Source organism: Hyperolius riggenbachi, chromosome 10 (assembly GCF_040937935.1).
Source record: "Hyperolius riggenbachi isolate aHypRig1 chromosome 10, aHypRig1.pri, whole genome shotgun sequence".
Lineage (NCBI taxonomy): Eukaryota > Metazoa > Chordata > Amphibia > Anura > Hyperoliidae > Hyperolius > Hyperolius riggenbachi.
The window spans coordinates 91814406-91829542 of NC_090655.1; the positions used below are offsets into that span (position 1 = coordinate 91814406).

The 15137-nt window shown below is 42.2% G+C and overlaps 1 protein-coding gene across 1 annotated transcript; it reads left to right on the forward strand.

Moving 5' to 3' along the window:
- The first annotated feature begins 1095 nt into the window (after nt 1-1095).
- ACTA2 (actin alpha 2, smooth muscle) lies at nt 1096-14436 on the forward strand. The gene is made up of 9 exons (XM_068257915.1): nt 1096-1202; nt 4583-4748; nt 5943-6071; nt 7324-7434; nt 8868-8952; nt 9038-9199; nt 9295-9486; nt 10721-10902; nt 14122-14436. Exons 2-9 carry the CDS (start codon nt 4620-4622, stop codon nt 14263-14265), a joined length of 1134 nt encoding a protein of 377 aa, XP_068114016.1. The 5' UTR covers nt 1096-1202; nt 4583-4619; the 3' UTR covers nt 14266-14436.
- The last annotated feature ends 701 nt before the right edge of the window (nt 14437-15137 follow it).

The following is a 15137-nucleotide window of genomic DNA, read 5'->3' on the forward strand; positions in this document are numbered from 1 at the left end:
TATTATTTACTTACCACCTCATTTTCTTCAAATTACTGTGACGTACTGCACCATTTGGGCTCTTGTTGTCTCTGTGCTTTTTCCTTGTAGGGTGTTTTTATCCCCCCCCCCTACAGTTGCGTATAAAAGTGATCATTACCAGCACAGGACCAATAAAGAAATAATACTGTCATTGAGAGAAGGCCTCTTGGGGCGCCGCTGTCCAGAAGGCCCTGGTGCTGCTGCAACCTCTGAACCCCGTATTGCTACGCCACTGCTCACAGTCTAATCCCTATCATAGTCATGTATCATATATATTATGGTCTTGGGCCGATTTTGGAAGGAAGCCAATTAACTTATCTGTATGTTTTTGGGATATGGGAGGAAACTGACCTGCCCGAAGGAAACCCACGCAGACACAGGGAGAACATACAAACTCCTTGCAGATAGTGCCCTGCCTGGGATTCGAACCAAGGACCCAGCGCTGCAAGGCAATAGTGCTATCCACTATGCCACCGTGCTTTTCAGACAGAATCCATAATTTTTGCTACATCAGGTGGCAGTCTATAAGTGTATGGCCAGTTAGATCAGGCCCACTCAGTTTACCAAACAGTAGATGCAGTCTGAGAGTATTCAGCCAGATGTGTGTTTGTTACTATGCTGTACCCCCAGTAAAGATAGATGTACTATGCACCCACTATCCTATCAGTGCCTCACTCACCGCCATAGTTAAAAGCACGGCTCCCTGTTGCCGGAATATCTCTGTCACTCCCTTTTTGGAAGAGAAATTCTTTTATTAACTCATACATTGGCAGTGCATATTCCAGCGTTCTCCCTGTCTCCTGTGCAATGCATCTGCCCTGTATGGAAGTAGGTTTACTTTATGCCAGGGGCAGCCTGTCAGGAGTGCAGTATGTCAGTATTTTACCAGCTGTCCCAATTTTTGTTTATATTCCGCAGCTGAAACCTCCTCCCATTTCTTGAATACTATAATGGAATGCAATGGAAGAGACCCAGGACCCTCATCCACCCAGATTAGAGGTTTTTGTCTTGAGGTCCCTATATGGATGTGTTAGAGTGAGAGATGGGGTCGAAGTCTGTCTGTGCTCCTTCTTTGGGAAGCTGGTGGGAGGGGAACCAGGCAACACACTATATAGTCAAACATCCTCCAGTTTCCCAGTGCACCATCCCGGAGCAGCTAACCCCAGCAAAGCACTGTCAGGGTAAGTGATACCCAGTCACTAGTGTACTGTACCTGCCCTTTCCTGCTATGGCTTCCTGGTTATTAGAGATGCTATAGTGACTGCCACTAGCTGTCATCCTGCACTGCAGCAGCTGTGGCCACACTCACTGCTCTTTACAAATATTTAAAACTTTTTAATATAACTGAGAAATTACAATCCTAAGGATAAGTTAAGATGCATTGTAGCCCATCAGCTGAAATACCTTATGTACTTGGAATGTCTTTAAAAATTGTATCTCACTGAAAATTAGAAGCAGATGTTTTAACTCTTTGTGTTTTGGGCTACTTTGGAATTTGTTATTAATGGAATTGCTAAAGAAAATAACGTTACGAGACAGAGTGGGGATTCTTTAATTGCTTGACGTGTCTGTGGTCTGATTCTACTTCATTCTGAGAAAATGACAGTTAGACACTGGTTAGTTGCCATTGGCAACTCACTTAATTCTTTCCTTACAGTAGTGGGCAGTAGGTTTCTTGTGTCATTGTAAAGTGACAGTTAGACACTGGTGAGCTGTCATAGGCCAGTGATCTGCAAACTTAGCTCTCCAGCTGTTAAGGAACTACAAGTTCCACAATGCATTGTGAGAGTCTGACAGCCACAGTCATGATTTATAAAGGCAAATGCATTGTGGGACTTGTAGTTCCTTAACAGCTGGAGAGCCAAGTGTCACTGCCACAGGCAACACAGTTGATTCCTTCCTTACAGTAGTGGGCAGTTAGTTTCTGGTGTCATGGTGAAGCAGTGTGTAGTGCAATGTTCTGGCTGTCTTATGGTGGCCATACATGGTACAATTTTTTCATCCAATCTAACCATTTCTATGTAATATAAGGGGACTGCCTAAATTATCCTTTCAGTATATTCACTTAATTTGCCCTTATACTACATAGAAATGGTAAGATTGCATGAAACAAATTGTACCATGTATGGCCACCATAAGTTATGCAGAGCAGTGAAGGTGATTGCTGTCAGTACCAGCTGTGTTTTTTTATGACAAGGAAGGCTGCATCTCCTTGTTTTGTTTTTGTGATCTTTATTACTAAATATGGGTTGTGCCTGCGCGCCTGCCTCAGCTCCTCCCCAGAACGCTGCTTCTCTGGCTGGCAGGGAGTTTGGGATGCATGTTTGGAGGATAAAACCCCCGTGACCTGGAATTCTGCTCCCAAAACAGACATTTGACAGACTATTTCCTAATTAGGAAATGGCTTGTTCTGGGCCAGCCACTTCATTCATCTGGGATAATCAGGAAAACTGCTGTCTGGATATAAACACACCATTCTAACACAGGATCTCTGGCACAAGTATGCTAAGTGAGATTTTACTTCTTGGAAGCGATTATGGTCTTAGTTTATATGGGATTTCCCTGTAAAGCACTTTCTACTCTCAGTCAAATGGACAAAACTATTTCCAGTGATGCCTGTAGCCGTTATCAGGATATATTAGGATACCAGCTGTATGTTGTAGGTATACATCATACAGTCTGGTGAGCTTCTGTACTGTGATATGGGTGATATATGTATAGTGGAGGTGGAGGGTGTGGTCGCTGAACAGGTGCCCTGTCTCCATTCTGTCATATCGCACCATCACAGTCCAAATAAAGAAATGTAACAGAGAACCCATCCAATGATACATTCGGTTTATTGTGTTACTAGTGACCTTAGCCCGTTTAAAAACAGGCTAGGTCTGTCAGTAATCCACCGTGCGCGTGCATGCCGCCAGCCGCTCATGCCCGCCTCTTCTGACCCAGTCCTCCTCCGGCTCTCGGCAGTGTCTCTGCGTCTTGTCCCTGCACATGCGCAGTGCTAAAAAGCACTGACGCACGGACAGACGCAGGGACACTTGCCTATTATTAGGTAGGATGGTCATATTTTTAAATTCCAGGCAGGGGGATATGGGAGTGACAGCTACAATCCCTGTGAAAGGATCACACTTATTTCCTCACCTGGGTGGGAAAAGTCATCTATCGCTTATAGTGGTATGGTCCACTTTAATACTGCATGTCATGCTTTATTCATTATTATTAGGCAAAGAATACTCATCAGTTTTACTACAAGTGAAGTCACTGCACTGAATTCTTACAGTTATTTTACTTCATGATATATTCCTATTAAAAAGTCAATAGACCAGTTAATTGGTTTAAAAAAAAGAAAATTTCAGCATGACATTGCAGTATGCTCTTTCACCTCCGGGTGGGGCCCAGGCACTTGCCTGGGTGGCCTATGCACAGAAATGGCCATGGGGACTATCATTTTTTTTTCTTTAAAAAATGTGTGTGTCTGGCTGCCAGTTCTGTTTTCTGAATCACAGACCCAGAACAAGTATGCAGACCAGGATATCCAATGCCACTGGCTGTGTGCTTGTTCAAGGTATGGGTCACTCAACATTCTGAAGCCAACAGATGACAGTGAGAGCCAGGAATCTGGCATTCCTTTATAAGGAAGATGATGACAGCTTATGTTTTCCATGTATTACAGATTCATTTTAAAGGTACAGCTTTTAGAAAATGGCTTTAATTCTAAAATGTTAAATAAAAAAAAAATGTTTTTGCAAAATAAAAAAGGAGCAGCTCTTCCCGTTTACCTGCGGCTCTTCCAAAGTTATTTAGAAATATTCTTTGATAAGTCAGATGGACAAGCAGGGGAAAGTGATTGGTATGTCAGCTGAGGCCACACCTCCCTGCTGGCTGATAGCCTATCATAGCTCTTAGTCTCTAATAGTGAGGCATGACTTCACTATTAGGTGGTGCGGATTTCCTTTTTTATTTAGAAAAAAACTGCAACATGTTACAAAACTTCTTATGCATACTTTAAGTAAAATATTATTCTATAAATGCATATAAAATCTGGGCTTCAAGCAAACATTCTTTTTTTAGGTTTCACACAAGTGCAGACAAAACCAGGTATGACGGAGCCTAACAAGATTATAGCGCCCCCTGTCTGACCTGCATTCCAGTTACACTCTCTCTAGATAGCAGCTGACCAATGTGTAGGCAATCAGAACAGATTTTCATTTCATGCACATAACTGGTCACACACAACTAACCTGTGTAGATTAGTATGTAACCGGACATTGCAGAGCTTGATTGCAGCCACCCACACCTCTATGGAGACACTTCTATGTCTTACATTTTAAGGAACTTTCCCTTTATTGGTTAGGTTACAAAAAAAAATGTTCTGATGCAGGATTATGCAAATTTTGTATGCAAATTAATGCAGCTTGAAAATGGACCACCCCCTATTTATTGGTACTGTCTGAAAAATCTCATTTGGGCAAATGCAACTGAAATAAAACATGACAACCTTTGCCCTAACACTATTGTAGTTATTTTTATAAATAAAATGTAACTTTTTGCATTGATGCAGATTCTTGTGTGAGAGGCCCGAGTAAGTTGAAAGAAAGATGTGTGACGAGGAAGATACCACTGCATTGGTGTGCGACAATGGTTCTGGACTGTGTAAGGCAGGCTTCGCTGGGGATGACGCTCCGAGAGCAGTATTCCCTTCCATCGTGGGTCGCCCCAGGCATCAGGTGAGGTGAAATGTATACAGTTCTTCTATAGTGAATAATCTTGGTCTTTCTATACTCCTCGCTACTCTCTGACACTGCCCTAAGGGGTGTAGGGCATATTAAGTAAGGGCGGGGTGGTTACAGGTCATGTATCCCAAAAATTATATTCAAGGCTTACATGTCTAAGATGGGAAACTGATCTACTAGGAAGTGACGGTCATGTCTAGGAGAACTCATGGAGAAATGCCATTTATTTGATCAGCTGATAGATTTGCAAAGCTCTGATTTGCTGTGATCACATCCTGCTCTAGCAAATGATCGTGACTAGCAAATCAGAGACTTGCATATCTATCACCTGAGCAAACTGATCACATGCTTCTACGTGAGTTCTCGACATGACCATCACTACATACCACTACTATGAGTCATAACAGTGGTATGTGTTGTAGAAGGTTTTTCCCAGTATTGGTCTTCTTCTATTATGCAAATTGTCAGGGCAGTATAACACTGTTATGTAACATACTAAAGCATCAATGGTTGTGCAAGAAGAGGTAACAGTGCTAAGCCATTACATGTGAAGGTATAGGGGCAGGAAATGTTGCCCAGTTCAGTGCACTTTCTTGTAAAAGCTCTAAACCAAGAGGCAAGAAGCAGGTAGTGGAGAATGGGCAGAGCTGGATATATTTAGCTGCCTTTCCAGCGTTGGCTGTCTGTAGGTTCCTGCCTACTGATAAATGTAGTCCTGCAGCTCATACATAGAAGACTGAAGAAAGGGGTTTATCATACAGGCATGAAATGCAGAAGTCTTAGGGCCCGTTTCCACTACCGTGGAAACCGGCCCGAATCCGCAGAGTTTCCCCTCAGGCAAATCGCTCGGGGAAACTCTGCCATAGGAAATAATATGTGACTTTAAATAGCATGGTGGAATTGTGGACAGTACCTGGTTTAAATCTGGGCCAGTAGGTCTCTATCTGCATGGAGTTTTCACTAGTCTGTCCTCCAACAACCTAAAAACATACTGGTAAGTGAATTAGTTTCCACCTAAAAAATGTAGCTCATTAGACTACAACTATGATAGCAATTAGATTTTTGAGCCCTACTGAAAGACTGTTGGTGAAATAACTATGAAATCTGTAAAGCACCGCAGAAGTTAGACTGTTTCTAATGTTCTATTTTGTTGGCATGAGTAATACAATGTGTTCTTCCTCTCTCCAGGGTGTGATGGTTGGTATGGGTCAGAAGGACAGCTATGTAGGTGATGAAGCTCAGAGCAAGAGAGGTATCCTCACACTGAAATATCCTATTGAACACGGCATCATCACAAACTGGGATGACATGGAGAAGGTAACATCTTCCAGTACAAAGCATATCTCTACATACATCAGTTATTGATCACACGAATGCAGTTTCCCCCATAGGCATTATTTCCACATCAGATTATCACATCAGATAATTGCCAAATGCTTGGTGTTTCGATTTTAGCTGAATAAACTGATCACGCATTTATTTGACTTTGCATCTTTCACCAGCGTTGGGTAATTTTCCTTAAGTGGAAGTCTTTAGTAAAGGTGCTTGTGCCCAGCAGATTCCACAGAGAAACATGATCTGTTGGATCAGATGAGACATTTGTAATGCTGTGATTGGCTCTGATCACTTCCTGCACTAGCCTACGCAGGAAGCAGCAGTAAAACATGAAAAAGGGACCAGCAAATCAATGTACCACTTTGTTCAAATTTCTAATTGACGTCTGTTAGATATGTCAATGCCCCAATTTACTTGGCATGAATTCTTAAAAAAATAATTGGTTATTAGATGTGAAATGATCACCTGGGACAAGTTAGGATTCATTAAAGGTTAGTGAAAATGGTATGTTTTTTAAGCAAGTTGGCTTTTTGGTCTCTTTGAGCTCTTTATCACTGAACTTCTGGGTCACCATGAACTAAAACTGACCTTGTAGTAACTCTGCTGTTTTTTTTTTGCCACCCAGGGGAAGTTTGGAAACTGGTTAGCTAATAACAGTCCAACATTTCCTAACCTTGAAGAACCTTAATAAATCCAGGCCAGTGCTTTCCAAGTGTGGACATAGAAATACTAAAAAACGATGAAGATTGTACCCAAAGTTTCTCAAAAGCTAAAATTATTAATTTGGGATGGAATTGAACTTTAATAATATTGTGTAAATCAATGGTATCACACTGAAAACCACAAAACCTTGAATATTCAACCAACAATAAACCAATAACAAATATAATTTGCCTGGTTGTTACAATCTGCAGCAAATCTGATTTTTTTGTGTAGCCATCTCACTTACTGATGGTATACCAAGAAAAAAAATCTCATTTCTAAACCAACCCTGGAAATTTGTAGTAAGGATATAACTAGTTAATAAGTAGCCCTATTTAATTTAAACAGGACTAAGGCTGGGCATACACCTTTTACATATGATAAACGACAAACTGTATATAACTGATAATGACCATGTATCATCTTGCTGTGTGGCCCATTGGCTATTAGATCAGATCAGAGATAATCACTCTCACATAAATATATCATTGTTGAAGCTAGATGTATCTCACAAGCTTGGTTTTCTTTTTAGATCTGGCATCACAGCTTCTACAATGAACTTCGTGTTGCACCAGAGGAACACCCCACCCTTCTCACAGAGGCTCCACTCAATCCCAAAGCAAACAGAGAAAAGATGACCCAGGTATGAAGAGTCCACAGAGCTTCTGCCTACCTTGTGAAAGAATACTACTGGCATCATTATGTCACTGTTCATTACCATAGATAGGATGACAGCCTACTATACTATATTTTACCTAAAACATAATGGACTGAAACTCATTTGCTGGGCAGAAACATACAGTATTTAGGACATAAAGACATTATATTGTCCTCTACTCACCAGTGTTTGTGTCAGTGAAGACACTTCAATGCTGGGAATACAGGTTTTAGGTGATTCGATGGTTCGATAGATAATTTCCGACATGTCCGATCTCCTTTTCGATTCTTTCGTCGCCCGATTTTTGATAGAAGTGAATGGAAAATGATAAAATGAATGGAAGAAGATAAGAGAAACGGCTGCAGAATCGAGCGGCAAAAACGATCGAGAGGAGAAGCGAACGGCATAAACGAACCGTGTATTCCCAGCATAAAGCACATCAGATTTTGGAGTTTTCACGCATACATAATGAATAAAAAATGATGAGATAAACAATTATATCTCTAGTCCTAATCCTAAATAGGACTTTTCTAGAATCCTATAGTCTTATTTAGTGTTTAAAAGCTAGAAATCCAAGATTAACGTTTTTATTAGCTGAGGTGAACCACAATAGTTGTTTATTTTACAACTCAATCTTGTACTGTTGACCTATTTGATGTGTTTTCCCTACACTCAGAAGTGTTTCTCTGCAAAGCAAAAGTTTTACAGTTTGTAATTACTTATCTTGAAGAGTTAGGGCCAGTGCACACCAAAAACCTCTAGCAGATCCGCAAAATGCTAGAGGTTTTTGAAGCAGATTTCAGAGCGATTCTAGGCATGAGAGGTTTTCTAAACATGCCTAGCATTTTTAGAGCGTTTTTGTGTAGCAGATTACATATATTGTTACAGTAAAGCTGTTACTGAACAGCTACTGTAACAAAAACGCCTGGAAAAACGCTCTGAGCTGGGGTTTTTCAGAGCGGTTTTCCACTTTCCTATACTTTAACATTAAGGGCAGAAACGCCTCAGAAATCTAAGAAATGCTGCAGTCCCCGAGTTTGCGTTTGTGGAAAAAACAAACCACTCTGGTGTGCAAAATCCCATTCACTTTCATTAGCCAAGCGCTTTTCCCCCTGCAAGCGTTTTGAAAAAACGCTCAAGAACCGCTCTGGTGTGCACCAGCCCTTACTGTCTGTTATCAGCTTCAACTGCTATCAGCTTCAACTCTCCAAGTTCAAAAAGATTGTACGTACTTTTTAAGAAAACTTACTTCATAAGCATGAAATACCTCTCTGTGTGATTTTCATTTAAATACAAAGTATCTGGTTAAGCATTTTTGTGATGCAACTAAAGTGCAGTGTAGAAATAGCGGCTGCTAGGAAAGAAATATAAGGTAACATAGGAAATACCACTTCTAACGCCATCTTCTGTCCTTCTAGATCATGTTTGAAACCTTCAACGTACCAGCAATGTATGTGGCTATCCAGGCGGTGCTATCCCTTTATGCTTCTGGCCGTACAACTGGTAAATAGAACAGATAATTTATTGACCTGCCCCTGTTAAACAGACATTGGAAACAAATGTTTGACTGCTACTTCTCTATCTAAAGGTATCGTACTTGACTCTGGTGATGGTGTCACCCACAATGTACCAATCTATGAAGGATATGCCCTTCCTCACGCCATCATGCGTCTTGATCTGGCTGGCCGTGACCTAACAGACTACCTCATGAAGATCTTGACTGAACGCGGCTACTCATTCGTAACTACTGGTGAGGCAACGAGACTCAAAAGCTGGAAAGGGTTTAATGTGTCAAATCCAGCTACTGAAAGTGGTAGTAATCACTGAGTTTTCTCTTACCTACAGCTGAAAGAGAAATTGTCCGTGACATCAAAGAAAAGCTGTGCTACGTGGCTCTGGACTTTGAAAATGAAATGGCTACTGCTGCCTCTTCTTCTTCCCTTGAAAAGAGCTATGAACTTCCGGACGGTCAGGTCATCACCATTGGCAATGAGCGATTCCGCTGCCCTGAAACCCTCTTCCAGCCATCTTTCATTGGTGAGCCAGCAGGAAATGATGAGAGAGCAAGAGAGATAAATAGGCCCTTATTCAATTCACCTTTCCTTCTAAGTTTCCTCCTAGGTGATATCTTCACACCTAATTAAAAAAAAATGCCTTTCAAGCCACCAGCCAGCATGAAAATACTCAGAATCATTTTTGCAGTAATTTTTCACCTACTTTTTGGTACTTTTCTGAAAAGTTATTTTAAAACTGAATTGAATAAGGGCCATAGAGAGATGACCATAAACGTTAAGGGCCCGTTTTCACTACGGCTGTTTGCGCCCGATTTCACTCACAGGAATGAGGATCCAGAATCTCTCAGCCTATTGACATCAATAGGCTGCATCTGAATTCATGCATGTAAAAAAAATCTGAAGCATTGATTCAGAATTCTGGAGAAAGCATCCACATCCCCATAGCTGTGCATGGCACGGCTACAGGGATTCGGATGCGTAATCAGCGTACACAAGTGCCTGCGTCCGTCTAGGCGATGGACGGCCTGCGCTAGTGGAAACTGGGCCTTAATTGTTAGCCTTTAAATAGTAGTGAAGGAAGCACCTACGGATGCAAAAAAAAAGGCCTTAGTTTACTGCTGTGTGGGCTGACATGGTTCCATGACGATTCCCACAATGCTCAGTCGTAACAAATTCACCCCAATGAATTTAGGTTTAAGTTTAAATATGGTTTGCCAAGTGTCATGTTTATAGTACTTTGGGATTCCACTAGTAGACAGTAAATACCCATCAGATCGTAAAAAAAAGGTTCTAAATGTAGGGTTTCTCAACCCAATCCATAAAGACCCCCCAACAGTGCATGTTTTGTGGAAATCCTCAGAGGTAGTTAATGGGCTCTGCTAAGACACTAATTTCCAACTTAGTGTTTTTCTTAAAAAAAAAACACATAAAAGTATGGTTGAAGGTCCTGGAGGATTGAGTTGAGAAACTAGATCTGACACTTCCTGACCTCATCATACAAAAAGTCCTTAAATCTCTCCATGCATCTTAATATCCTCCTCTATGCTCCTGCCTGGTGCAGATTATATAATGGAAATAACTATATGATGGACAGAACTATATTACTGGCAACTCCCATTCGTCAATTTTAATTGTCCAGGCTATGCCACCAAGGCAGTTTAGATATAGTTAGTTCATAAATGTATCTGCTATCTTGCTGGCTTACTGTAGAAGTAAATGTAGTAAAACTGGTTGATGGATCTCTTTGTGTTACACAGGAATGGAATCTGCTGGCATCCATGAAACCACCTACAACAGCATCATGAAATGTGACATTGATATCAGGAAGGATTTGTATGCCAACAATGTATTGTCAGGAGGTACCACCATGTACCCTGGCATTGCTGACAGAATGCAAAAGGAAATCACTGCTTTGGCCCCCAGCACAATGAAAATAAAGGTAAGGTCATATATAACAAATGATATTTACACACAGCAAAAACAGGTCTACAATTAACTATGAAGTCATTGTTTTTTTTAAAAGTGAACCTTGGCACGGTGCGTTTTCCACCTTTGCTTCCAGTATTACTGGTAAGGGCCTATACATTAGCCGCAGATCACAGCCGTTTTCCGCATGTGATTTCGGATGCGAAATCGCAGCCTTTTTAAAATCTGTTTAACTGATCAGTTTAACTGGCAGTAATCACTGTTAGGCCCAGTTTTTTTCCGGAACGTAAGTGGAACGTATACTGTACAAACGGAACGGATGTGAAAGGATCCAATGTTAACCTATGGATCCATTCACATGCGTCCGTTGGTACGGATACGTTCCGTACGTTCCAGTCCCCGGACCTAAAAATTGCTGCAGGCCCTAATTTTCCAGACCTTTCCGCTTAGCGGAATGGATCCGGACAAAAAATGCAGCAGCATTGGGGCAATGAAAAACGGAACATTTCTTCACACTGGTGAAGAATCGGACCGCACGGGGGATGGGGGCATGGGCCGATGCAAATCTAGTGACGGGAGGATGAGGGGACGGTGCAGCAGCCAGGCGTTTGGGTGAGGGAGGGTTTTATACATACCTAATCTTCCGTAGCACCCGACGGTAGAGGCTTCCGTCTTCTTCTGCGTCATGGTCACATGACGCGCTGTGTAGTCACAGCGGAAGAAGAGGAAGCCTCTACCGCCGGCTGCTACGAAAAATTAGGTATATATTGCTAACTGAAAACGGATCCGATCAATCATTGATCAGTTCCGTTTTCACTATGTGAACCAGGCCACGGACTGAGCCATCCGGATCTGGTGAAGCGGAGGAGACCGGATCCGCTCACTGAATCCTTTTGGCTCAGAACGCAGATGTGAACCGGGCCTTAGATAGAGGCTTGCCTGTTGGGACAATATTTTGCTCATAATTAACGAGGATCTAGCTAGATGATCTGTAGAAGACATATCCTATATTATAATATCTCACCTTTCACAGCTATTTGTAAGATTAAACATAGATTGTAAAATCGGTATTTAGAGGGCTACAAAGTATGACACAGTAGAGGCCTTCTGAGAATCAAACTACATCAATCTCTAGAACAAAACTTAAAAAAAAAAACAAATAACAAAAAAACAGCAAGCTGAATAGTGAAAGATGTTCAGGTTGCCATAGCTGAAAACACTCTGTGGAATTGATCAAGCTGTCCAGGAGAAACAGACACTTTCTGTTTACAGTAGTTTCTGTTATTGCCCTCCTGCAAGTACTAAACTGTCAAGAAAGAACTGCATGGCTAAAGGCTTGCATACACGCTTAACGACCACCCGATAATGACAGCCTTTAACCGATAATCAAGCACGTGTACAGCAGCCCCCAACCCACGAGCAATCTGCCTGGCAGATCCACTCACCCAACGGGCTGCCAACGTCTTTGAGTAGGCCACTCCCCCGCCCACTGCATGCGCCACTCCATCGTCAAACCTCAAGGGGATTGGGTCGACGCACATCACAGGTGTGTGCGCACCTTAACAAATACTTCAAATAAAAAAGTGTGATCACTTGGCAAAGAGGCAGACATAAGACACCCACTTGTCACAGCTGCAGTCTCTTGAGTTACAGGGCCCTAAATGGGGCAACAACATGGAAAGCCTCTTTAAAAATGCAGTTAATAGAGAAGGAGCACAAGTGCAGGCATTCCTGACTTTTTATTAGGGATTTCTCATGCTGGCATCCATGTTTATCTTATGGCTTCCCATTTCCTGAACCACTGGCCCAGAAGCAGCATGTAGGTCAGGACTGCTGACTTCACAAGCAATATACCCGCCGTGGACAATGGCTCAGCAAGCTGTGGAACCACATAGCCATGAATGTTCTATGAGGTTATTAAAGAGGAACTCCACTGAAAATAATGTAATAAAAAAGTGCTTAATTTTTACAATAATTATGTATAAATGATTTAGTCAGTGTTTTCCCATTGCAAAATCTTTCCTCTCCCTGATTTACATTCTGACATTTACCACATGGTGACATTTTTACTGCTTGCGGGTGATGTCAGTGAAAGGAGATGCTGCTTGCTTTTTTGACAGATGGACCCAGCTGTAAACAGATGTTATGTCCCACAATGCGATGAGGTTCACAGGCAAGAAACTGTCAGGACCATGGTCCTGACATCCCACTGTCGGAGGGGTTGCACCAAAATATCAGTCATACCTAGTCCCCTCATCAGCTTGTAAAAAAGGAAAAAAATTCTCATGGGAAAGGGGGTATTAGCTACGGATTGGGATGAAGTTCAGTTCTTGGTCATGGTTTTTCTTTAAAGTCAAAACCCATCTCATTTGTAATTCATTGTATGGAATCAAGCTTAGCACTTTTTATACTGGAGTTATATTCCGTCCATCCCAGTAGCTCCATTCTTAATGTGTACCTGAGATGGGCACACCGGGACAAGCTCCTCCAGCACCCAAGGCAGAGACACCAAAGTGCACCCCTCCATTCCTCCCACCCCAGCCGTCACACACTGATTGCTATTGGACCAAGCGGCGCCCTAGGCCCCCCAACACCGAAATCTCTAGTTATCTGGCTTGCAGTCACTGCCATGTATCCCCTTTTCTTATTTATCTTTGCTTCATTCACAAGAGAGGAATGATAGCTGGGTAAATTGTGTGCCCCCTCCTACACTGTGCCCTCAGGCTGGAGCCTCTCTCTTCTCTGCCTCGGCCCTACACTAAAAGATTGTATACTTACCCCGGGCTTCCTCCAGCCCCATGAGCATGGATGCGTCCCTCGCCATCCTCCAGAGCGCCTCCAATCATCTGGTATCAGACCCAGTAATCTGTCTCAGTCGCGACAGTTGGCTCTTCTGTGCATGCTCAGATTGGCCGTGCATTCACACAACAGCCCAATTGGCACAGCTGAGCCAGTTACCAGGACCGATACCAGGCGAGTGTAGGCACTCGGGAGGACAACAAGGGACGCATCTGTGCTCATGGGGCTGGAGGAAACCTGGGGTAAGTATCAAATTTTTCAGTGTTCCCATCTCGGGTTTACTTTGAAACAAAGTTTACCTCTACCGTACCAGGGAATAACTTTTCAGTGGATGGATGGATTTTTCAACATTTCTTTATAATAAATATAGCTGAATAAAGCAATAAATAATTGTAGTAACTGCCTCACTGACCGTGTCCCGTTTCCAAATCAGATCATCGCTCCTCCCGAACGCAAATACTCCGTCTGGATTGGTGGATCCATCCTGGCTTCCCTGTCAACCTTCCAGCAGATGTGGATCAGCAAACCAGAATACGATGAAGCCGGCCCCTCCATTGTGCACCGCAAATGCTTCTAAACGTCCTTTCCTTTTCTACTGTCTCCTATTCCAAGATATATGTTCTCTAGTGTACTCCCAAGGGTACATTGCCACCATTTCATTCCAAAACATGTCTTAGGCTCTAATTCGATAAAGTATTTTTTTTTGTTTTGTTTATTATGATTAAAGCTTAAACTATTCTACCAGTAACCTGTCATCTGGTTGTTTACCCTATAAACAATAGCTATTACATACAATAACACGTGTAAAGCGCATTCCTCCCATAGGACTCAAAGAGCATAGATGTGTCTGAGATCAATACATAGTTGCAGGGTGGACGGTGTTACAGAGGAAATAGTCAGGTGTTCAAACTGAAAAGCCACCTGTTTAGTTTAGGCATTTATGGACTTAAATGCTTTAAGGGATGGAGCTGTCCTGATTGGGTGTGGGAGTTCCAAAGTGTAGGGGCTGCATGACAGAAGGTTATGTCTCCAAAAGTTTTGAGATGGTAACTAAGTAAAAAAAAATAGAACGCAGTCACCTTATTTGAGCACACACTTTTATATTTTTGCTGTATAAACTATGTAATGTGATCAGACCGAAGTTTGCATCTCTTTCCAACTTGTGTCCACAGCATTTACAAGCCCTTCTGATCTGTAGGATGGTATATTCACATATCTGACTGTCTATTGTAAATGTAAATTATAGTATAATAACGCTCTATAAATACACAATAATAACATGGTAGAGAGACTTTAGACTAGGACTATAGTAGGGATTAGGGCAGCACGGTGGCGTAGTGGTTAGCTCTCTCGCCTTGCAGCGCTGGGTCCCTGGTTCGAATCCCAGCCAGGGCACTATCTGCAAAGAGTTTGTATGTTCTCTCCGTGTCTGCGTGGGTTTCCTCCAGG

Excerpts from the sequence above, each read along its gene's own strand:
- ACTA2 (XM_068257915.1), top strand. The coding sequence starts at position 4,620 with ATGTGTGACGAGGAAGATACCACTGCATTGGTGTGCGACAATGGTTCT. Across the intron at positions 6,072-7,323 it reads ACTGGGATGACATGGAGAAG|ATCTGGCATCACAGCTTCTA; the intron begins GTAACATCTTCC and ends TTTTCTTTTTAG. Across the intron at positions 9,487-10,720 it reads CTTCCAGCCATCTTTCATTG|GAATGGAATCTGCTGGCATC; the intron begins GTGAGCCAGCAG and ends TGTGTTACACAG.